This window comes from Cebus imitator, unplaced genomic scaffold (assembly GCF_001604975.1).
Source record: "Cebus imitator isolate Cc_AM_T3 unplaced genomic scaffold, Cebus_imitator-1.0 Scaffold662, whole genome shotgun sequence".
NCBI classification, from domain to species: Eukaryota; Metazoa; Chordata; class Mammalia; order Primates; family Cebidae; genus Cebus; species Cebus imitator.
In genome coordinates this window covers 24,213-48,717 of record NW_016107977.1, presented here as the reverse complement: position 1 = coordinate 48,717, position 24,505 = coordinate 24,213, and the positions used below count along the sequence as shown (strand labels likewise).

General features: G+C 43.0%; 2 protein-coding genes across 11 annotated transcripts in view; one reads left to right on the top strand and one right to left on the bottom strand.

The window, feature by feature from the left end:
- Positions 1-3,647, top strand: part of MTMR10 (myotubularin related protein 10) — a 53,449-nt gene extending 49,802 nt beyond the window's left edge. Inside the window, exon 16 of one of the 2 annotated variants that reach the window (XM_017518203.2) lies at positions 561-3,647. In XM_017518203.2, the coding sequence (XP_017373692.1) occupies positions 561-1,157 (597 nt within the window). In that variant the 3' untranslated portion in view covers positions 1,158-3,647. The remainder of the gene's footprint in view (positions 1-560) is intronic. The other variant, XM_017518204.2, reaches the window with a different exon arrangement.
- Positions 972-24,505, bottom strand: part of FAN1 (FANCD2 and FANCI associated nuclease 1) — a 40,387-nt gene continuing 16,853 nt past the window's right edge. For 3 of the 9 annotated variants that reach the window (XM_037734792.1, XM_037734791.1, XM_037734797.1), the window contains 10 exons: positions 24,061-24,169; positions 22,426-22,491; positions 22,143-22,262; positions 19,093-19,257; positions 18,470-18,620; positions 15,843-15,946; positions 15,121-15,315; positions 14,390-14,518; positions 5,894-6,063; positions 4,989-5,072 (listed from right to left, as the gene is read on the bottom strand). In XM_037734792.1, coding sequence (XP_037590720.1) covers positions 5,896-6,063; positions 14,390-14,518; positions 15,121-15,315; positions 15,843-15,946; positions 18,470-18,620; positions 19,093-19,257; positions 22,143-22,262; positions 22,426-22,491; positions 24,061-24,169 — 1,207 coding nt within the window. In that variant the 3' untranslated portion in view covers positions 4,989-5,072; positions 5,894-5,895. Of the gene's footprint in view, positions 1,062-3,368; positions 3,757-4,766; positions 5,073-5,893; positions 6,064-14,389; positions 14,519-15,120; positions 15,316-15,842; positions 15,947-18,469; positions 18,621-19,092; positions 19,258-22,142; positions 22,263-22,425; positions 22,492-24,060; positions 24,170-24,505 lie in introns of those variants that run through there. The other 6 variants (XM_037734795.1, XM_037734794.1, XM_037734793.1 and 3 more) reach the window with 6 other exon arrangements.

Sequence of the window (24,505 nt, the reverse complement as noted above, 5' to 3'; positions counted from 1 at the left end):
GCTCACATGTAACCAAACACATCGTTTTCAGAACAGAGAGCATTAAAAGTAAAGGTACTTCTAACAGTAACACTGCTAATGCTGGTTTCTGAGGGGTCATTCCCTTTTTAACTGAAATGACTATATCCAGCTTTCTTCTCGGCATCTGAGGCCCACGAAGGCTCAGTACCTGAGCATGGGCAGACTGCGGCTCTGAGCCTGCCAGCCCCGTTTACTGAAACCCATCCAGTCTGCTGTTCTTGATACAATCAGCCAGGTCTGGGTTTTTTTCCCAACCCTAGTCTTAGAACTTATACTTAAGCAAATTAGTGGCTAGCAGGTACTCTCATTCCTACCCCTGTTCAGGCTGATGGTGATAGCCTAGGTAGAGTCAACACCTAAGAAAAATTTTAAGGGGAGGAGGATTAGAATACGGACCGCAAAGAAGGGAGGAAAATGTTCTTTGAAGTGGAAATTCCATTAATTTTTCATAGTATTGAGTTTATATTTGCCATTGCATCCTTACAATCTTTCTAAAAAGGGAAACCCCGGAACATAATGGTAAAATCTCTTCTGTATAGAAAAGCTACAGCTCTACACTAAGAGGAATGCCGTCTTCCTTAAAGAATGGAATCATCAGTGACCAAGAATTACCTCCAAGGAGAAATTCATTGATATTAAAACTAAAGCCAGATCCACCTCAGCAAACCAACAGCCAGAACAGTGATATGGAGCAGTATTTTAAAGAATGGTTTTCCAAGCCAGTTGACCTCCACGCTGTTATTCTGCCACGTGTCTCTGGAACACACTTAAAATTGTGGAAACTGTGCTACTTCCGCTGGGTTCCCGAGGCCCAGATCAGCCTAGGCGGCTCCATCACAGCCTTTCACAAGCTCTCCATCCTGGCCGATGAAGTCGATGTGCTGAGCAGGATGCTGCGGCAGCAGCGCAGTGGCCCCCTAGAGGCCTGCTATGGGGAGCTGGGCCAGAGCAGGATGTACTTCAGAGCCAGTGGCCCCAACGACACCTCAGGGACGCCAGAGTTTCTCTCCTCCTCATTTCCATTTTCTCCTGTAGGGAATCTATGCAGACGAAGCATTTTAGGAACACCATTAAGCAAATTTTTAAGTGGGGCCAAAATATGGTTGTCTACTGAGACATTAGCAAATGAAGACTAAAATAGGATGTTTTCTAAACATTTTGAGGGAAGCTGTAAACTTTTTTCCTCCAAATTCAAATTGCTAACCTAGGCATTTGAAGCTCTAATAACTTTATATGTAAAAATAGTTGGAATTTGCACTAATATTTAAAAACATGTTGAATCATGCTTTTTTTCACACTGTAAAACAGATACAAATTTTGTTTCTGTCCTCTTTCTGTCATCACAGGTCTGGCTCTTGTAACTGTGATCAAACTGTTCATTTTTCTGTCTGCTACATTCTTGTCTCCATCCATGTTTCCTACTGCCTCCTGAAGGCTATCTGACAGTCACATTAGCAACCCCAAGCAGCAAACAGGACAGATAAGAAATTTGCGTTTTGTATCATTTTCAGTTACATCTGATAAAACCTCCAGCAGGCTTTAGGAACTATTCATGTATTTTTCTGGTCACTTTCTGTCATCTGTAATTGAACTCACCTGATGAAGGTTCAGTGTTCTGTGGCCAGAATTTATTTTAGATCACCTTCTTGGAGACCTTAGATCACTGTGTTTTGAAATCAAGAGTTTGCTTTTAACTTCATAGGGCTAACTTTAAAATGATATGCACTGTTAACTTTAAAGCATTTGCTGTATATAATTAAACTTAGAAGTGCCTTTGACATTAAGATACAAATATTACAGAGGAAACTATAATTTTACTTCTAAAATTGGGGTGTGAAAATCCCATTGCATATCGGAAATAGGCTTTTCATATTAAGTTTCATAGCCAGGAGTCCCCAAAGTCCTGTTCCTCTGAAAGCCACTGGGGAGTGGCCTGTGGGTTGCTGATTCCTCTGAGAGGTTGGTGGTGTAGACAGGAGAGTGCCATCTATGCCAAAACCCACCCTCAAAAACAAGGCTTGCTGGGAGGCGTGCTGGGCTTGGCCATCAGTATTTCTAACGTGGTAAACTGTTGCCAGCACTTCTCCTTGGAAGTTACTAATGAGGTCATGAGTTGGGCGCTTGCACAGATATTCTCCTTCTCTCATAGCTCCTAATGCTTAGGAATAGAGAAATAAAAATGGATTCTCTCAGAACACTGCCATTTGATTAAATAGTGAGAGAAGTCCTCCCCAATCTCCACCTTTTGACAGCAAAGTTGAGAATGAGCAGACAGTTGTTTGCTTGATCTGAAACTCCCTCATTTCCAAACTGTGACAGGAGCCTACCCACCACTGTGGAGGTCAAAGCTGAAGCTTATAGCAGTGAAATGGGGCACCATGTCCCCCACACTCCTTATTCCCTGCTTAAAAGGTGGACGCTTTCAAATTTGACTGTTTGTTTCTTAAACTGCCATCCTAAGATATGGAAAATTGTTATAGTAATAAGTGTCTAGTTAGCTTATTTCCTTTTCTAAAACAAGTTTTTCCAAGATAGCTATATTTTATCTTTATGTGTACTGAGTAGCTGTTTCTATTTGAATTATTTGCCTTTTAAAAATTGATATTGTCTCTGGATATAACAGGACAGGAGTTCTTAGAAAATATCTTCAGAAATTTACTTTATGGGTAAACCCAAGGTTTTTGCCAACTTGTTACCTAGAAAATAAGGGCTATTTTTAGTTTATACAAATAGAATTATTAAACATTTTTACAGTCCTTGATTGGACACCAGACCCAGTCTCCTTATAACACCACAGTGCATCCTGCCGTTGATAGTGTAATCGTGATTCTCCCTTTTTCATTTAGCTGCTTTTTTATTATTACTTTTGGATTGAGCATTTTTCCCTCTGTAATTTTCTTCCCTCACATTTCTGTATTTTAACTTCTGTAGTATTTTATTGTTGTTAATTTACAAGTTTAAAAGTATTAGGTACTATTAATAGTTTAAAATAGAAAAATGCCTATTTTTATGATCAGATATAGTGAAAGAGTTTTATTTTTGCTGGACAGTTGTTATATCATGATTATTGTGCCACAGTTTATTGTGCATAATATGAAAAACAACTATGACAGCCTTCAGTCAGGCCAGGCTAAAGCTAGCTGCTCAGCACTTCTGTCAGAGGGACACGTGGTGACAGCAGTGGTGTGGCTGCACAGAGCACACTAGTGAGCGCTCAGCACCCCTGCTGCCCACCAGCAGAACTCGTGTGGGGGAACGCCCTGCAGATGCTGACGCGCTGGACGAAATTTCTAGTATTGAAAGTAAAGGTGTACAGTTTCTTGCTGTCATTTTATGATGGAAACCAATTTTGAAACGAAAAATGTCTAACTTTATTTAAGGAAAGGATATTAATTTGTACTAACAGAGGGTGAAAGCTGTTCGCATCCGTCAGCAAAATCTGCTTGCTGCAGTAGTAACCTCAAGTGATTAAAACTTTATTTCCAGAGAAAACTAAAACCTTAGTGCCTAAAATTGATGACTTGAGTTCAAGTGGGATGAGCAGGAAGATGTGAGATTTTCTTGTTTAAAAGTAATGAATGTGAAGGAAATTTTGATTGCTTAATAAAATTTCCACAGCAACTGTTTGTCGTTGTCAGTATGAAATCATCTACAGGAACACGGTGATGGAAGATGTGAAGGTATCTTCTCCATTCCATACTTCTGTGTCATCCATGGGACGTTTCTCCTTGCCCTCTAAAGCCAGGTAGTGATCAGTAATTTTTTTAACAGTAATTCAGAAGTGGCTCAAGTTAAAGCCATGTGGATATTGATGGACAGTGCCCTAACTGGTCCTTCCATTCAATAAATTCAGAACAAGTCAAAAGATTGGGATTACAGTCCCTGACTCCTGGGCCTGGCACACGGATAAATCACCTACCACACCCCTTGCCCAGCCTGAGACCCTCTCACAAATGAGCAGCCCTGATTTGACTGTAGTGTCAACAGAGAAAATACCCAGATCTAGTTATTAGGGATGGTCCCAAGGAGAAGGACAATGAGAGACAACTACCTCTGATAAAGACTTCACTCCTTTCATGATCCGGGCCTGATCAGTAGAACAAGCACTGAGATGTCTTAACACAGCTTCGTGAGAATTTTTAAATAATTCCTAAAGAAATTGGAATTTCAACTGTTTCTGCCACCTTAGATAATCATAAAAGTTTAACAGCTAAATGTGTAGGGCAGTAAAGAAAAACTGAAGATTCTCAGTTTCCCATATTATTAATTACTTGAAGGAAAGTTTGGTTATGCTACTTTTACAAAAAATCTAAAAATATGAATCATCACTGGTTTTTGAGTTTTCTAGCTTTTTGCATGTCTAATCATATAAATGCATCCAGCTCCAAAAATGGTCAACAAGGTTTTTCCCTTTTAAAAAGTTCATTACCGGCTGGGTGTGGTGGCTCAACGCCTGTAATCCCAGTATTTTGGGAGGCCAAGGTGGGTGGATCACTTGAGACGTTCAAGATCAGCCTGGCCAGCAAGGCAAAACCCCATCTTTACTAAAAACAAAAATTAGCCAGGTGTGGTGGTACACACCTGTAGTCTGTTACTGGGGAGGCTGAGGCAGGAGAATTGCTTAAACCCAGGAGGCAGAGGTTGCAGTGAGTAAAGATCACACCACTGCTCTCCAGCCTAGGCAACAAAGTGAGACTCTGTCTCGGGGTGGGGCGGGGCGGGGAGAGCTCATTACTTACTGTGTATGGAATCAATGAGTGTATTCAAGCAAACGCTATTTTGTGATATACTGACACTGTACGATGACAAGTCAAACTATCAGGTTTATAATGGACAGTAACAAAGTTAAAACATGATCTTTATATCAAAATCTTACATCAATGTATGACCAAATATCCCCAATTCCATAGCTTTTAGCTAAGGCTTTGGCTCTTTGCTCCAACTGCAACCACATGGCAGACTTCTACTTCAGCTCCCAGCTTCTGCAGTTCATCCAACCAGATCATCTGCTTATGTGAAAGGCGATCACTGGGGCCTTTAACTTCCACCAGCTGTAAGAGAAATTTTTAAAAGTTATTAGTATCTTACTGAAACTGAAAAGCCATCCAAATAAGTTACTGTAGTTGTCACTGACAACGATTTAAATGGCTCTTCTGCTTTCTCACTGTATTTGTAAGTATAACACAAATAGACGAATGGTCCTTCACTTAGAATGGTTCATCTTAGGATTTTTTTATTTTAAAATGGTGCAAAAGTGATACACACTCAATGGAAACCATGCTGAGTTTTGATCTTTTCCCAGTATGATACTCGATGCTGGGCAGCAGCAGTGAGCCACAGCTCCCAGTCAGCCATAGATCATGAGGGTAACCAGTACTCTGCGGTGTGGAGGACTAGATGATTCTGCCCAACTGTAGGCTGATGCATGCGTTCTGAGCACATTTAAGGTAAGCTACGCTACGCTATGAGGTTTTGGTGGGGTTAAGTATGTTAAACGCATTTTCAACAAGATTTTCAGTTGATGTGTAGGATTTATCAGGGCATTATCTCTCCATCACAAGTTGAGGACCATCTGTATGTAGCTGAGAAATTTATTCAGAAATGTTTCTATTCTGTAGAAACTACACAGTTCTTCAACAGAAGATTAGTAAGTGCATTCTTAGTATAGCAAATGAAAAATTGTTTTAAGGAATGTACTGGGTTTTACTTCCCTACTTAAAACCTTCCAGTTTTCTGTTACATTTTCAATTAGATCTAAACTTCTTGCCATGACCAGTCTCTTCCCTACCCAAGGCCCTCACTTCCACTTGCTACTTGCTGTTCCCACTGCCTCAGACATTTCTCCCTGTTGTTGGCATGCCTGACTTCTTACCTTTAAATGCTCAGCTTAAACTCATCTTGAGAGGTCACAGCTATAAGTAGATCCTCCCTACGCATTTCTTTCATGGCATTCATAACATAAAAATATGTGCTACACGTCATCTTCATGATGGCAGGAATTGTGTTCACTAAACACCACCAGAAGACACAATAAAAACTATCATAAAGTATAGAAAAAACGTATTTTAAATACAGCATTCAGCAGCCTAATAAACATTTAATTAGAGTCCCCAAAGGAACAATAGAAAAAAATACTTAAAGAAAAAAATGGCCAAAATTTTTCCAGATTTGGAGAAAACTATAAACCCAAGGATTCAAGAAAATCAACTAATCCCAGCCCCCAAATGTAATAGTACCCTAGGAAATACCATACCTGTATAATCATTAATAGAAGGGATATAGTCAAAGCAGCAATAATTTATTTTTATTTTTCTAAACTTATCTTTAGGTATACCATATGGTTTTGTTTTTTTGTTGTTGTTGTTGTTGTTTGTTGTTTTTTTTTTTAATTGTACTTTAAGTTCTGGGGTACATGTGCAGATCTTGCAGGGTTGTTGCATAGGTATATACATGTCATGATGGTTTGCTGTCTCCATCCCCCCATCACCTACATCAGGCATTTCTCCCAGTGTTATCCCTCCCCAATCTCCCCGCCTCCCGCTGTCCCTCCCCTGTCCCTCCCCCAGCCCCAACCCCCCCCAACATGCCTTAGTGTGTGATGTTCCCCTCCCTGTGTCCATGTGTTCTCACTGTTCAACACCTGCCTATGAGTGAGAATATGAGGTGTTCGGTTTTCTGTTCTTTTGTCAGTTTGCTGAGAATGATGGTTCCATGATTGATCCATGTCCCTACAAAGGATATGAACTCGTTTTTTATGGCTGCGTAGTATTCCATGGTGTATATGTGCCACATTTTCATTGTCCAGTCTATTATCAATGGGCATTTGGGTTGGTTCCAGGTCTTTACTATTGTAAACAGTGCTGCAGTGAACATACATGTGCATGTGTCTTTATAATAGAACGATTTATAATCCTTTGGGTATATACTCAGTAATGGGATTGCTGGGTCAAATGGAATTTCTATTTCTAGATCCTTGAGGAATCGCCACACTGTCTTTCACAATGGTTGAACTAATTTACACTCCCACCAACAGTGTAAAAGTGTTCCTATTTCTCCACATCCTCTCCAGCATCCGCTGTCTCCAGATTTTTTAATGATCGCTATTCTAACTGGTGTGAGATGGTATCTCAATGTGGTTTTGATTTGCACTTCTCTAATGGCCAGGGATAATGAGCACGTTTTCATATATTTTTTGGCCTCATATATGTTTTCTTTTGAAAAGTGTCTGTTTATATCCTATGCCCACTTTTGAATGGGGTTTTTCTTTTCTTGTAAATCTGCTTTAGTTCTTTGTAGATTCTGGACATTAGCCCTTTGTCAGATTGGTAGATTACAAAAATTTTTTCCCATTCTGTTCGTTGCCGGTTCACTCTGATTGTTTCCTTTGCTGTACAGAAGCTCTGCAATTTAATTAGATCCCATTTGTCTATTTTGACTTTTGTTGTCATTGCGTTTGGTGTTTTAGTCATGAAGTCCTTGTCTGTGCCTTTGTCTTGAATGGTATTACCTAGGTTTTCTTCCAGGGTTTTTATGGTGTTAGGTCTTGTGTTTACATCTTTAATCCTTCTGGAGTTAATTTTAGTATAAGGTGTAAGGAAGGGGTCCAGTTTCAGCTTTCTGCACATGGCTAGCCAGTTTCCCCAACACCATTTATTAAACAGTCAATCCTTTCCCCCATTGCTTGTTTTTGTCAGGTTTGTCAAAGGTCAGATGGTTGTAGAGGTGTGGCATTGCCTCCAAAGCCTGTTCTGTTCCATTGGTCTATATCTCTGTTTTGGTACCAGTACCATGCTGTTTTGATTACTGTAGCCTTGTAGTATAGTTTGAAGTCTTGTAGTGTGATGCCTCCAGCTTTGTTCTTTTTGCTTAGGATTGTCTTGGCTCTGCAGGCTCTCTTTTGGTTCCCTATGAAGTTTAAGGTGATTTTTTACAGTTCTGTAAAGAGGATCATAGGTAGCTTGATGGGGATAGCGTTTATATATTATTTTGGGCAGCATGGCCATTTTCACAATATTGATTCTTCCTAAACATGAGCATGGAATGTTTTTCCATCTGTTTGTATCCTATTTCTTTGAGCAGTGGTTTGTAGTTATCCTTGAAGAGGTCCTTTATATCCTTTGTTAGTTGTATTCCTAGGTATTTTGTTCTCTTTGTAGCAATTGTGAATGGCAGTTCGCTCTTGATTTGGCTCTCTGTTAGTCTGTTATTGGTGTATAGGAATGCTTATTTCTGCACATTCATTTTGTGTCCTGAGACTTTGCCGAAGTTGCTTATCAGTTTAAGGAGATTTTGGGCTGAGACGATGGGGTCTTCTAAATATACAAAATCATGTCATCTGCAAATAGAGACAATTTTACTTCCTCCCTTCCTAGTTGAATACGCTTTCTTTTCGTTGCCTGATTGCTCTGGCTAGAACTTCCAATACTATATTGAATAGGACTGGTGAGAGAGGGCATCCTTGTCCAGTGCCAGATTTTAAAGGGAATGCTTCCAGTTTTTGTCCATTCAGCGTAATATTGGCTGTGGGTTTCCCGTAAACAGCTTTTATTATTTTGAGATACATTCCATCAATACCTAGTTTGAGACTTTTTAGCATAAAGGGCTGTTGAATTTTGTCAAAGGCCTTCTCTGCATGTATTGAGATAATCATGTATTTTTTGTCTTTGGTTCTGTTTATATGCTGGATTACATTTATAGACTTGCGTATGCTGAACCAGCCTTGTATCCCCCACATGAAGCCTACTTGATCATGGTAGATAAACTTTTTGATGTGCTGTTGCAATTGGTGTGCCAGTATTTTATTGAAGATTTCTGCAGCTATGTTCATCATGGATATTGGCCTGAAGTTTTTTTGTTGAGTCTCTCCTGGGTTTTGGTATCAGGATGATGTTGGTCTAAGAAAATGATTTGGGAAGGATTCCCTCTTTTTGGATTGTTTGGAATAGTTTCAGAAGGAGTGGTACCAGCTTCTCTTTGTACGTCTGGTAGAATTCAGCTGTGAACCCACCTGGACCTGGACTTTTTTTGGTTGGTAGGCTATTAATTGCTGCCTCAAGTTCAGTCATTGTTATTGGTCTATTCAAGGTTTCAACTTCTTCCTGGTTTCTGCTTGGGAGGGTGCAAGTGTCCAGGAATTTATCTGTTTCTTCCAGGTTTACTGGTTTATATGCACAGAGTTGTTTGTAGTAATCTCTGATGGTAGTTTATATTTCTGTGGAATCGGTAGTGATATCCCCTTTATCATTTTTTATTGTATGTACTTGATTCTTTTCTTTTTTATTAATCTGGCTAGCAGTCTATTTTGTTATCTTTTCAAACAACCAGTTCCTGGTTATGTTGATTTTCTTGTAGGGTTTTTTTGTGTCTCTTACCTCCTTTCATTCTGCTTTGATCTTAGTTATTTCTTGTCTTCTGCCAGCTTTTGACTTTTTTGTATCTTGCTCTTCTAGCTCTTTCAATTTTGATGATAGTGTGTCGATGTTAGATCTTTCCTTGCTTCTTATGGGCATTTAGTGCTATAAATTTCCCTCTAGACACTGCTTTAAATGTGTCCCAGAGATTGTGGTACATTATGTCTTCATTCTCATTGGTTTCGAAGAACATCTTTATTTCTGCCTTCATTTCACTGTTTATCCAGTCATCATTCAGGAGCCAGTTGTTCAGTTTCCATTTAGTTGTACGGTTCTGAGTTAGTTTCTTAATCCGGAGTTCTAATTTGATTGCACTGTGGTCTGAGAGACTGGTTGTTATGATTTCTGTTTTTTTTTGCATTTGCTGAGGAGTGATTTACTTCCAATTATGTGGGCAGTTTTAGAGTAAGTGCGATGTGGTGCTGAGAAGAATTATGTTCTGTGGATTTGGGGTGGAGAGTTCTGTAGATGTCTGTTAGATCTGCTTGGTCTACGTCTGCATTCAAGTCCTGGATATCCTTGTTGATTTTCTGTCTCGTTGATCTGTCTAATATTGACAGTGGAGTGTTAAAGTCTCCCACTATTATTGTGTGGGAGTCTAAGTCTCTTTGTAGGTCATTAAGAACTTGCTTTATGAATCTGGATGCTCCTGTATTGGGTGCATATATATTTAGGATCGTTAGCTCCTTGTTGCATTGATCCTTTTACCATTATGTAATACCCTTCTTTGTCTTTTTGTTCTTTGTTGGTTTAAAGTCCGTTTTATCAGAGACTAGGATTGCAACTCCTGCTTTTTTTTTGCTCTCCATTTGAGCAGCCAGAATTTTTTAACACCAGAGGAAAAAAAGATTTTTTCATTGGAAACCATGCTAGTTAGACGATAGTAGACTAATATTTTTAAAGTGCTGAAAAATATCTGTCAACATAGAATTCTTTGCCCAGAAAAAATATCTTTACAAGACAAAGGTGAAATAAAGACTAAGACATACAAAACCTAAATACAGTCATTCCTCAGTATCCATGGAGGACTGATTTAAAGAACCCCTCTGAATCCGAAATCCACAGATGCTCAAGTCCCTGAAATAAAATGGCACAGCATTTTCATACTCTGTGCACATCTTTTCATATATTTTAAATCATCTCTAGATTACTTATAATACCTAAAACAATATAAATGCTATGAAAATAGTTATGCTGTTTATTTGGTTTGTTTATTGTTGTAGTTACTTTTTATTGTTTTTCTTTTATCCAATTATTTTCAATCCATGGTTGGTTGTATCTACAGAAGCAGAAACCATGGAAACAGAGGGCTAACTACTGTAATTAGTTACCAGCAGAACTTCAAGAAATGTTAAAGGGAATTTTTTTTTTTTTTTTTTTTTTGAAACAAGGTCTTACTCTGTTGCCCAGGCTTGTGTGTAGTCGTATGATCTCAGCTCACTGCAGCCTTGACCTCCCAGGCTCAAGCAATTCTCCCACCTCAGCCCCCCAAGTAGCTGGGACTACAAATGCACACCACCACACCTGGCTGATTTCTTTATTGTTTTGTAGAGATGTGGTTTCACTGTGTTGCCCAAGTATCTACCCACCTTAGCCTCACAAAGTGCTGGGATTACAGGCATGAAAGGAAATTCTGCAAGCAGGTGAATAAGATCACACAGAAATCTGGATCTATACAAAAAAGCACTGGAAATGCTATCTACATGAGTAAATATAGACTCTTATCAACTGTAGAAAGCAAAAATAGTATGTTATAGAATGTCTAACACACAGAAGTAAAACATATGAAAACACCACAAAGGCTAGGAGGGAAGATATTATTGAAAGGTTCTTTTTACTCTATATTAAAGTGTGTATCACTTGAAGGTGGATAAATTTAAGATATATACTGTACATACTAATGCAACCACTTAAACACAATGAACAGTTACAGTTAACAAGCCTACAAAGCTATAAAATGCAATCTTTAAAAATAAGGCAGGGCCAGACACTGTGGCTCACACCTGCAATCCCAACACTTAAAGAGACCATGGCAAGTGGACTGCTTGAGCCCAGGAATTCGAGATCAGCCTGGACAACATGGTGGAATCCCATCTCTAAAAAACACAAAACTAGAAAAATTACCCAGGTATGGTGGCGTGCACCTGTGGTCCCAGCTACTCAAGGAAAAGACAAGGAACAAAAGAGTTTTGAGACAAAGAGAAGACAGTTTCAGGATTTAAAGCTAAGAATATCAATAATCACATTAAATGTAAATGTTCCAAACAAGTTAAGTTGGATTCAAAAGTAACTCTTTTGAACAACTCTATGATGCCTGTAAGAAATCCAAGTTAAAAATAAAATAGGTCAAAAGTAAAACAATAGAAAAATGTATCATGTTAACACTAAACAAAATGAGGCTGAAGTGACTACATGTTAACAGTATCAGGCAAAGTTGATTTCAGAGCAAAGATCGTCAGGAATAAGGGGGGGTCACTGCATAATGATAAAAGGGTGGCCTTGGCCGGGCACGGTGGCTCACGCCTGTAATCCCAGCACTTTGGGAGGCCGAGGCGGGTGGATCACAAGGTCAAGAGATCGAGACCATCCTGGTCAACATGGTGAAACCCCGTCTCTACTAAAAATACAAAACATTAGCTGGGCATGGTGGCGCGTGCCTGTAATCCCAGCTACTCAGGAGGCTGAGGCAGGAGAATTGCCTGAACCCAGGAGGCGGAGGTTGCGGTGAGCCGAGATCGCGCCATTGCACTCCAGCCTGGGTAACGTGAGTGAAACTCCGTCTCAAAAAAAAAAAAAAAAAAAGAAAATTACAGATCAATATCCTTCATGAACATATATGCAGAAATTCTTAATTTTTTACAAAATCAACTCCCAACATTATATAAAAAGGATAATACATCATGACCAAGTGAGGTTTACAAGAGAAATGCTAGGTAGGTTTAAGATTCAAAAACCAACATGAATCACTTGATTAATAAGAGTACTCAAGAGAAAAATCACATAATGTCACTAGATTTTTTTAAGAAGTATTTGACAAAATCCCATATCGATGCCTGATAAAAACTCCCAGAAAACCTGGATGTACAGGGAAGCTCCTTAATATAATAAAAGATATCTGCAAAACATCTGCATCTAACATGATACTCAATAATGGAAAACTAATTACTCCCCCCCGAGATGGGGAACAACACACACGTGTCCAGTCTCACCATTTACAGCCTATGCTTTCCTGGAGGTTCCAGCCATTGCAATCAGGCCAGAAAAAAGAAAAGAAAGAAACTACGACTGGAAAGAAAGAAGTAAAATTGTCTAAGCAGACAATCTGATTATCAATGTAGAAAATCCAAGGAAATATACAAAAAAAGCTCCAAGAACGAATAAGTGTACCAAGTTTGCAGAATATAAGATCAATATACACAGTCAACCGTATTTCTACAGAGCAGCAAACAATTGGAAATTAGAACTTTTCAAAACGATACTGTTTAGGATAAAAAAAAACAAAGTACTTAGGGATCAATCTGACAAGATATGCAAGACCTCTACACTGAAAACTAAAAACAATGCCAAAATAAGGAAAATCTAAGTAAATGGGGATATACACTATGTTCAATTATCAAAATACTTAATACTGTTAAGATACCAATTCTCAGATTGGTCTTCCTTTCTGATTCAAAGGAACCAGTTAAAATCTTGGAATTGGAAACTTAAAATTTGATTTTATAATTCAAGTAAAAATGCAAAAGAGCCAAAACAACTATGAAAAACAAGTCATTAGAGGACTTATACTACCTGACTCTGAGATTTATGTAAAGCTACAATAACCAAGAAATACAGACAAACAGTTAATGGAACTGAAGAGTCTCCAGAAACAGACCCACGTATATATGGTTCACTGATTTTTGACAAGGATACAGAGGCAATTCAGTGGAGGAAGCATGGTCTTCTCAACACATGGAGCAGAACAAGTGGATATCCACATGTCACAAATGAATTCCAGTCTACACCTCACACTGTATACAAACAGCATCTCAAATTATCATAAAACTAAATGTAAAACCTAAAACTATAACACTTCTAGAAGAAAACAAAGGAGAAACTCTTTGTGACCTTGGATTAGGCAAGTAATTCTGACATGTGACACTAAAAGCATGATCCACTAGAGAACAAGTAAGTTGGATTTTGCCAAACTTTAAAACCTCTGCTCTTCAAAAGACACTATTAAGAAAATGAAAAGACAAGCCACAGATGGGATGAAATGTAACTGATAAAGGACTTGTATTCAGGGTATATAATTTTGTTATCTCAAAACTCAATAATGAGAAAACAAATCACCAGTGATGGGCAGCATGGCTGGGCTAGTGGGCAGCATTCAAGGAAATGTTCACTCTCAGTGAGCTTTTTAAAAACATTTTTGTGGGTACATAGTAGGTGTATGTATTTATGGGGTACATGAGATGTTTTGACACAGGCATGCAATGTGAACTAAGCACATCAAGGGGAATGGGGCATACGTCCCCTCAAGCATTTATCCTTTGAGTTACAAACAATTCATTTCACTCTTTTAAGTCATTTTAAAATGTACAATTATCAGTAAGCTTTTAAGATAGCTCCTGGTGTCCACATCCTGTGTGACGCCCTCCCTCTGAGTGTCGGCTGGACTAGAGACTTGTTTGTAACCACAGAATACAACCACAGAATACAGCAGGAGTGCTGGAACATCACTTCCACATCAAGTCATAAGAGATGGAGCCCTGTCTTGCTCACCCTGGGGCTTCTCTCGCTCACCTGCTCTGATGAAGCCAGTCTCAGGGTAGAGACACACAGGAACCCAGGCCCTCAACCCAAAAGCTCTCAAGGAATACAGTCTTGCCAACAACCACTCAAAAAATGCCTATTTGCGGGCTCCAATTCAGTACTAATAAGGTTACCAATAGACTTTGCATTCTGGCTCAACTGACCTTACAGCGATGGCTCGGGGTATTCCACACCACCAGGTCAGGGAGGCCGCCTCGGCAGTGTCGAAAGTCAGCAGCCAGGCGCCTGCACACACCACTGAGCACAGGGCCCCCCAGGCAGGAGACGAGATCCTGAACACAAAACACGGGACAGTTAGTCCCTTCCCTTGTGACAGAGAACGGAAATAGGCTCCAGGGATCACAAGACAGAGAAAACTGTAATTGAGTGCACATGGACCCCAGGCCCATCACGCACTCTTCTGCCGCTTGTGCTGGGGCTGCAGCCATGGCTGGAATCCCACTGGTAAGTGGTGGGAGACTGGTCCTGTGATCCGTTTCCAGGCTCCTGCCAGTGTGGCCATGCTGGGGAGCACTGAGGAAGAGGGATGTGGAGGACCCACTCAGGATCACGACAGCGCAAACTCACAGAGGCCAGCAGTTGAAGGAACACACTAGGTATCCTCCCTGCCTCAGCCACAGGGCAAGCAAAAGAAAGCTTTCAACTCAGGGGTGGCAAAGGCACAGCTGGGGCTTTTCTAACACCCTAGCATGTTTCCATCACTAACAGTGGCATCAGGGCTGGGGGATAGGGTATTCTTCTATATGTATACATGCACATACATACATGTAGTTACATATACCTATATGTGTGTATTTTGATAAAGCTGCTGAAAAGACAGCACTGAGGAGGTGTTACTTTCAGAGCAAATCCTGCTGTGCAGGTGAACCATTACCTGAGCTTGTTCAAGAGACGTGAAGCGATCCCAGCTGACGAGGGAAGCCACTCTGCCTTCTTGGTCCTGCCACGTGGCTGCCACCCAGGCCCGCAGGCTCTCAACGGAGGCATTGTGAATCAGCTGCAGCCTGGCCTCAAGGGCTGGGCCTCTGCTTGTGAAGAAGCTGTCTGTGCACAAGTCCAGGGGGAAAGCCTGTGTCACAGAGAAAGCAAGCTGTCATACCGTGCCTGCAGAGAAAAGTGAACCTGAGGACTGGGAAACTGGCCAACTGACTGATGCATTCTCTCTCAAAAGATATGTAAAAATTATCTGATATAAAAGCAATTTATTAAACGTGTTTTTTAGAGTAATAATTTGCAAAAACAGCTTTCCGCTTTGCTGGGTGGACCTCTCAGCAGGCACATGTGCCCATGTCTGAGATCCTTGGCACAGTGCCTGCAACATGGCAGGGGCTGGGGAGGGCTAGCACTGAAGGCACTTTATATGAAAGGTGTAAATGTAAGGTGGAAGCTAAATTAAAGTTTAGAACTTCATATACTTGCATCTTAAATTCTATTAATCAGATTTTTAAAATAAAAGTTATCACCTTGACCTGTGGATGACCCAAAAGACCATAACAGAGATGGTTTCTGCTAGTGGTGGACACACAGTGTCCAGGTGGGCGAGAGCCACAAATGTGTGCAGAAGGACCTCCTTGTAGGGCAGGGGCACTGGAGTACCTGACAGGCATTTCTGAAGACATCCGGAATCCCGTCCATGAAGATGATGTCCCACAGGAGGAGGCCATACAGGGTGCTGAAGGTAGAGCCTTCACCATGAATCCCTAAGACAAGGTCACACACATGAAAAAAAAAATCTGTTTCTTCCAAAACAGCACCATAACCCACTGCACACTCAATTTCAAGAAGATAATTGAAATATTTTAGATTCAGAAGCAAATGCTGTTTTCATGCCATTCCTAGCTCATTTTGTGCAGTATATTGTTTATATACAGCGCCTTAAGGGCAAAAATCTTAGTAATCATAGAAAAATGTAAATGAACATCTCAAAGCCACAAAGCAGTCGTTCACAAATTTTAGTGAATAACCTAAGAAACATATTTAAAAGAAAAACAGGCAGATTCCCTCCTCAGGCTCCAGAGGCTGGGACTTAGCAGGGTAGGGCAGGCACAGAATCCCTGTGTGGGCCCTAGCACAGGAGGTCCCTGGGCCACTCCCAAAGAAACGCTTCCCTGAAAGGGCCTCCTCCATTCCTGGCCTCAGCAGGTGCTGCTCTGATGCACCTCATCCCCCCGGGCACTACGCTGCCATAGCCCAGTGCTTCCAATAGCCAAGGCTTTCACAGAGACCTCTGGCCTTAAAGGCCACCCACTTCAGTGTCCCTCCTCACATCACACAAATGTTTTACTGATGGGAAGATGACCTGAGAGATGGAAGTCAGGTGCTGAGGTCACAGAGTCAGAGGCAGTGTGGGATAAAGGGCTCGGCCTTAGCACAACACACAGACCTGTGTCCCTGAGGAAGTCTCAGCTCATCCAGCTGCCCTCCAAGCCTGTGCTTCTCTGCACATCAGCACACCCGACGGTGGAGGAGGCCACATGGACACCTCTCCCCACAAGACTACACTGGCCAGAGAAGGTACTGACCACCAGACCCCCCTCCTGACATGCCAGGTCCTCTGGCTGGTCCCACCCTGACATGTACAGGCCCCAGCCCATCCGCGTGAGACCACAGTGAGCAGGGTTAGAGGACGCTGTGAGAGCAGAGACCAGGCAGCCACAGTCCATCATGCCCGTCGGGGTCACCTCTGTCCTGCACTCCTAAGGCTGTGCTGCTCTCCGTCCTGTCCTCCTGTCAGTTCTAGCCCCTCATCCCTGCAGCCCGTCTCAGAGATTCAAAAGGCCAGTGACTCACTCAGGATTCCTGGCTGTTGCCAAATCTTCTAGGAGGACTTTTTTTCCTAGAACACTTCATGCTCTTACCTAGCCAGGAATTAGGCTAGGACCTGATTTCCAGGAATATGGAGTCCAGATCATTTCTGAACCCCTTTTTTTCCTTTTTCTATTTTGTTTTGTTTTGAAACAGGGTCTCACTCTGTCACCCAGGCTGGAGTGCAGTGGCACGATCTTGGCTCACTGCAGTCTTGACTTCCTGGGGTCAAGAGATCCTCCCACTCTTCCGCCTTCAGAGTTCATGTTATCCTCCTGCCTCAGCTTCCCAAAGTACTGGGATTACAAGTGTAACCTACCACGCCTGGTTCGTTCCTTAACTCCCAAGTGGTCCATGCTGTGCATTTGTTATAAGTGAAATCATTTTTGGTGCAGCCTTCTGAGTAATTCAGAAATCACCTCCCAGAAGAGGCTGAGATTGCTCTGACACAAAATTCCGTGTTGCACAAAGCCTGGCAGCCAGAGTTCAGCTCCGTTTCGCTGCATCGATTTTAACCAGGGAAAAATCGTTTCTATTCTGGGAAAGGAACCATGTGTTTTTCAGGCTCATGGCTCAACCAAAAGCACTCAGGGCTCCTAGCTCCCAGCCTGCTTCCTCCTCCAGTGAGTGTCTAGTTTCCACGTCTCCTGAAACATATCTGGGGCCTTGAATGTGCATTCTATTCTTCTGTTTCTAACCTTTTCAGGCCTACTGTGTCTGTCTGTCTTCACTGACGTTTATGCTTCTTCCCCAAGAGCATCACCCTTTCCTGTAAGTAATAAAGATATCATGTAGATGAATCTCAACACTCATCAGAAAGAACCTGTGCTTTGTAAACTCCTATCTTGTAGTTGTCTTTCTATAGTACTTGTTTATCTTCTGAACACTCAGGGAATACTGACATCATGTCCTGATTTTCACGCATTTGAAGATATCAGAGTGTTTTTAACACTGGGAACCCCACAGCCCAGGCACAGGGAGAGTCCTGCCCAGACACGAGGACAGGAGGGCTCAGTGGGTATTCCTGGAAGTGACTCACAGGGGCTGCATAGCAGGGCCCCAAGAGGACATCTGGGGTCAGCTTCTAAAATCTCATGGAAGGGGCAGGAGAAAACAGCAGAAAGACTGGATGGAAGTGGGTAGGTCGTGGGGCTGAGTACACTGTCCCCTCAACTTTTGTACAGAGACTTGCGCAATATCTTCCACAACAAGGAGTTTTTAAAAAATAAAAAAGATCAGAGCCAGGACAAGTATCCCTGTGCTACTCCTTATCGTTGACAAGGGGAAGAACAGAAAGAAGACATCCCCCAGCCCGCAGAGGACAGAGAGAAGACAGCAGCCCACCACTACAGCCCATCCAGTGCTGCTGCTTAGCCACATGGGGGTTGGGTGTCAGGAGAGAAAGCCTGCGCAGTTACCCTGGTCAAAGCCGTTGCGTCTGTAATAGGCCAGTGCCAGCTCCTCCACGGAGCACAGGACTGTGGTGGGGGCAGCAGTCTCCCCAGCCTCCATCACAAACACAGACTTGCCCATCCCAGGCTGCGGGCACAGCCTGCCCGTGATGGTCACCTGAAACAGCAGCAGCAGAACATCTGTTAGCCTCAGGTCAGCGAAAGTCCCTGAAAACCTGCCTGGAGCATCCTGAGGATCGACCTCCCTAACCACAAAGCCAGTCACTTAAGAGTACACAGCGTGGGGCTCATACTCGCTTGCCTGCGGGGATGCGACAGCTCACCGGCCCCACCCACCAGAACTGCTCTCCAGGGCCCTGACAAGTAAAAGAAACTGGCAGGTGCTGAGAGGCCCCATTCAGGAGATTTGTCACTCAACCCAGGGTGTGACCACACCAAGCACCCTGGGCTCCTCAGGGAGGAGGGCATTACGGGGAGACTGGGAGCAATGGCCATACAGCCATCCACAAGATTTAGATTATTCCAAGTCTAAAAGAAACACACACTAAAAACAGCTCTTAGGTTGCTTCAGTCCCAAAAAACCAGGTACACACGTCTAAGTCCAAGGCACCCACAGGCTCTTTCCTCACGTGTTTCACATCTTGCACAGCCATTTCCGGGAGCTGCTGCAAGAGGTGTTTGTACTTTTTACAGCTCGGAGACTCTCGCAGGCGCACGGCTCGCTGATACAGGGAAAGGCGGTGTCCCGTTCTGACTTCCGGATCTGCCAGCCCCTCTGTGATGCACTTGATAGCCTGGCAAAGAGTGTGGTCACACATCAGGCTCCTAAAAGACCCCATGGCAGCTTCCATGCATTTCATGACAGAAAAGCTCACTATTACTGAATTTTGCTGATTAGCAAATGAGCAAACAGCACTTCTAGAGATTCAGGCTGTTTCCTTAGATCTCATTCTGATGCTTTCAATGCACATGGCAACCATAGCCTTCACAGTCAACGTGCTGCAACGTGACTGGGCTGTGATCCAGGTGGACGGCGGATCCCAGCAGCCGCCCCTCACAAAGGGCGTGAACTTCAGGGATGCCTGACTTTACAGGAAAGCTTGGCTCAGTGGTTCTCAGGATATCACCTAGGCAGCTTTGAAAGAAAACATGTGTCCCACCCCGGATCCGCACAATGAGAACCTCCAGAGCAGGAGCCCAGGCGTGTGGCCACATCAGAGCTCCAGGTTAATCTCATATGCAGTCAGGAATCATGGAGCGGCTTCAGATTCCTTATTTACAGGGACAGGAACCTAAGGTTTGGAGGAGTTACAAGTATTTCCCAAGGCGATCCAGAGTTGGACAAATAAACAGAAATACAGAAAGCCACAAGGAGATACCACTTCACACTTACTAGGATGGCTATAATCAGAAGCATGGAAAATAAGTGTTGGCAAGGAGGTAGAGAAACTAGAACCCCCCCAGACTGCTTGTGGGAATGTGAAACTGGTGTAAACACTGTGAAGTTCAGCTGCTCCTCAAAAACCTCAACGCAGAGTCACCACAGGACCCAGCAATTCCACTCTCAGGTATTCCCAAAAGAACTGAAAGCAAGGACAAAAGCAGAGGTACATGCAGCGCTCTTCAAAAAGGCCAACGGGGAGGAACCCAGTGTCCAGGGACCGATGCGTGGCTAGGAAAATGTGGTGGGTGCCACAGTGGAAGTGTGTTCAGCCTGGGAAAGGAGCAGAGTCCTGACCCATGCCATGATGCACGCGAAGCTCGGAAACATGATGAGCAAAATACGCCAGACACAGAACCGCAAATATCGTAGGATTCCACTTAAATGAAATGATCAGGCACATTCACACACACAAAACGTAGATGAAAAGTGGCCAGGACTGGGGGATGGGAAATGGGGCGCTGTCACCTAATGGTTGCTGAGTTTCTGTCTGGAGTGGTACGTGGAGAGTGGCAAGGGTCACACAACATTGTGAGTACCATTAATGCCACTGAACTGTCACACAACATTGTGAGTACCATTAATGCCACTGAACTGTATGCCTACAAATTACTAAAATGCCAATTTTTTTTTTTTTTTTTTGATGGAATTTTGCTCGTTACCCAGGCTGGAGTGCAATGGCGCGATCTCGGCTCACCGCAACCTCTGCCTCCTGGGTTCAGGCAATTCTCCTGCCTCAGCCTCCTAAGTAGCTGGGAATGCCAAATTTTAGGAATGTTAAATTTATTTTACCACAATAGAAAAATAAAAAGTGAAAGAAAAAAATGAAGAAATTGAGTATCAGTGAAGGCTCAGGCCATCAGGAGTTGAGTGGCCAGAAGGAAAGAAGACGGGAGAATGAGACTCTGAAGTGTACCCTGTTCACCCGCAGAAGATGGTGCCTCGGAGAGGGAGGCCCAGATGGCTCCACCTCTGCCCTGGCCAGGCCTGGGCTGGCTGGAGGGCACTTTGCAGGAATAAGCACTCAGCCAGGAGATCCCTTCCCTGGAGACTGAGGTAAAGATGAAAGAACACTAATGAAATAACAAGAGCTGGGAGTATGGCCAGTAAGACCTCTGGGAAAAGGTTTGGAGGGACTAGGCTTAGCTCCAAGCTCAAAAATCAGCTCAGTGGCTTGTCTACCCACTAGCAGAACTAAGAACAAAGGGGAAACCTGTAGTCTCTTGAACTTGAAAGAAAGCCACAGAACACAAACTTTCTCCTTCTGTGTTTGGTTCTGGGCTACCAGATGCTTTCTCTTGCTATTTCAGCCTCAGTAAATACCAAGCAGTAAGGAAGCCCGACGCCCTCCTCCACGAGAGGAAATAGCTTTACTGGCTCTTTCCCTGATACTTTAGGTAACAAGGCACTTTTTCAGCTGACAGCAATAAAAACAAGATGTTATATTTCCTATCCTGTGGTCATTTTTTTCCACCCCTACATCACCCTGATTCACTTAATGGACCACTGAAAAAATCAAAAGCTCCCAGAGGAACAGTCCTCTCCATTCAACTCCAATGCAAGGCTGAAAGAGACAGGGAGGGGCCTGCTGGCAGCCACACAAAGAATCACTGTTGTGCCTAGCCCAGAGGCCCAGCCTCTGTGGCCTCACCCTGCCTGGCTGCGGCAGCCAGAGAATCCCTGTGTTTCCAAGTCCCTCAAGATTACCACCACAGGGAGCACCGGCGCCTGCTCAAGGTCAAACAGCGCTTCCCAATGGCAGAGCAAAACACCTCACAGAAATACGAAGAGTCACTGATAAAGGCCCTGCAGTTAAGATAAGGCAAGGAACCCCTTTCTGCCAATCTTTCTACCTGGAGACCCTGTGCCACAAATGAACAGTCACCATTTCCAAAACACAAAAACACCTTCCCTGAAGGTACCTGCTAAAGGCTGAGTCACCTGACTCTCCCTCTCCCTTAATTCCTAGATCCTGATTCCTAAATCCCAGCACAGCGTCCACAGCCAGCCCATCTCGCTCATCAGTGAAGAGAAGACAGAAGCTTCTAGTCTCTATGTTCAGGCTACGCTGGCATCCCTGGTATTCTTTTGGGGTCAGAAGAACACAGACAAAAGAATAATTGACGAAAGAAGTACACGTTCTAATTACATGGAGATTTTAAGGTATTTAAGTTTGCCACATTTTAAAAATTGACTGCAAATAAAAAGGAGGGTCAGGTATGTTTTGTTACTGAGTACCGGTTCCAGGCGTTTCAAGTGCTGGTGTAGGTTAAGAGCCAGTCGATCCCACCATCGGCCTCTGCTGTCAGGACAATAAATTCTCTGAGACAAAAGGCTTTCAAGTTCCCTGACGGCTTCCTGTTGCAACAATAACAAAAAAACTCATTAGATTCACAGAAAATCCACCTGTAGTGATATTTACAAGCCCACAGGATTAGTAAAGTCTATTTATAATACATATCTTTCCATTCTACAATAAGGCCAAGGACCCTGGACTGCTAGGACAGGGACTCTGAGGTACCTTCTGGAGTGGGCGTGAGTTCCTTGAGGCATCCCTACTTTTCAACTGGGTCCCTGCCGTCTGGCCCTGGAGTACAGACATCTGTGAGTGCTGAAGAATGTTCTCTGCAAACCAACCAACCAGTGTAGAGTCGCACAGGGTCAAGCTCCAGGCAGCTGAGCACTGGTCAGAACTGGCAAACCCACAAACTTCTGGGAACCAGCAGGTCATAGGACCAACTGCAAGAAGGATTTGGGGTAGGCAGGAAAGTAATAAGGCTGTCCTCATACAAACACCCCAAGTCAACAGGGAGACTCTCTGGTCTAGATTTACGTACAGACTGTTCAGTCGTTCTGCTTGTTAATCTTCTGTGGCTCATGGATGTCTTTGCAATATGGAATGACTTACACCAGACAAATGCATAAACCCCCATACACGAGCAAGTTTGAGATTCTCAGATTTCCCCAAAGCCCACCCATTGATCCCCTGGAATTCACAGACTCCAGGCCAAGAACCCAGCTTAGCACATCCTCTTTGTCAGATATCATTTTCTTTTCTTTTCTTTTTTGAGACATAGTCTAGCTCTGTCACCCAGGCTGGAGTGCAGTTGTGCAATTTCAGCTCACTGCAACCTCCGCCCCTCCGCCTCCCAGGTTCAAGAGATTCTCCTGCCTGCCTCAACCTCCCAAGTAGCTGGGATTATAGGCACTTGCCACCAAGCCCATCTAATTTTTGTATTTTTAGTACAGATGGGGTTTCATTTTGTTGGCCAGGCTGGTCTCGAATTCCTGCTTGGGATCCGCCCACCTTGGCCTCCCAAAGTGCTACAATTACAAGCATGAGCTACTGCGCCTGGCCTTTTTAAAATATACTTTTGACCATGCCTGGCCTGGAGATAACATTTTCAATATAGAAATATCAAACACAACAAAAGAAACCTAGGAATTTCAGAAAGTTTAGTATAAGGATACAACAAATTTCTGATTTGTGATTATAAATTATCTCCAGACAATCCATGACAGCTGACAGGGAAGCATAAGGAAACATGAGATGTCCCCCTTAGAGATTTCTGGGGACCTCACAAGTCTCACGGAGTTTTGAAAGAAACTCAGGCTTAGGCTGCAAACCTGTAGGGCACCCTACAGGATGCCGGCCACCACTACTAGGCCATCCTGGTACACAGATTCATCAACACGCAAGCAAACAGAACAGCTGATCTGTCTTCACCTGTCTTCTCTCTACAGCAGGCTGCCTACATTAACTATGCCTTCACTGGCCAGGTGCAGTGGTATAATCCCAGCACTTCAGCCCCCCCAGCATCAGAGGTCAAGGTGGGCAAATCACTTGAGTCCAGGAGTTCAAGACCAGCCTGAGCAACATGGCAAAACCTTGTCTCTACTACAAAAATAAAAATTAGCTAGGGATGGTTGTGCACACCTGTAGTCCCAGCTGCTCAGGAGGCTGAAGAAGGAGGATGACTTCAGTTCGGAAGGCAGAGGCTGCAGTGAGCCAAATCGTGCCACTGCACCCCAGCCTGGGTGACAGAGTGAGACTCTGTCTCAAAAAGACAAGGAAATGCCGAGAGCCCGATCGCTGTCCTTCACATGTTTAATGCTGTCACATAGGTAATGGGGGGTCAGGGACCTGCGCTCTAACCTCATACATGTGAAGTCTCTGCAGTATTTCCACAGACCGAGACAAAATCTTTGTATAAATCCATCCAACAGTAAAACACCGCAGAAAGAGTGGTAAATCTTCGTGCCATCTAAAATGAAAATATACACCAGTAGTTTAATAATTTGATTAGTTTGTTGTAAGACAACAATAACTAGTGACAAAGTGGACTGAATTCCTATCTTTTAAAAAAAGATATATTCTAAATATATATTCTAAAGATATATTCTAAATACTTTCAGTTGTGGACAATTTTCTACACCACAAACCCACATTCTCACAGCCAGCCGCCATGTCCTAGGTCACTCAGACAGTGGAGAAGATGAGAACTAGTCATCCTAAACCAAGTTCAGCAAACTCCGGCCCACAAGCCAAATCCAGGGTCAGCCACCTGCTTTTTTTTTTTTTTTTTTGAGACGGAGTTTCG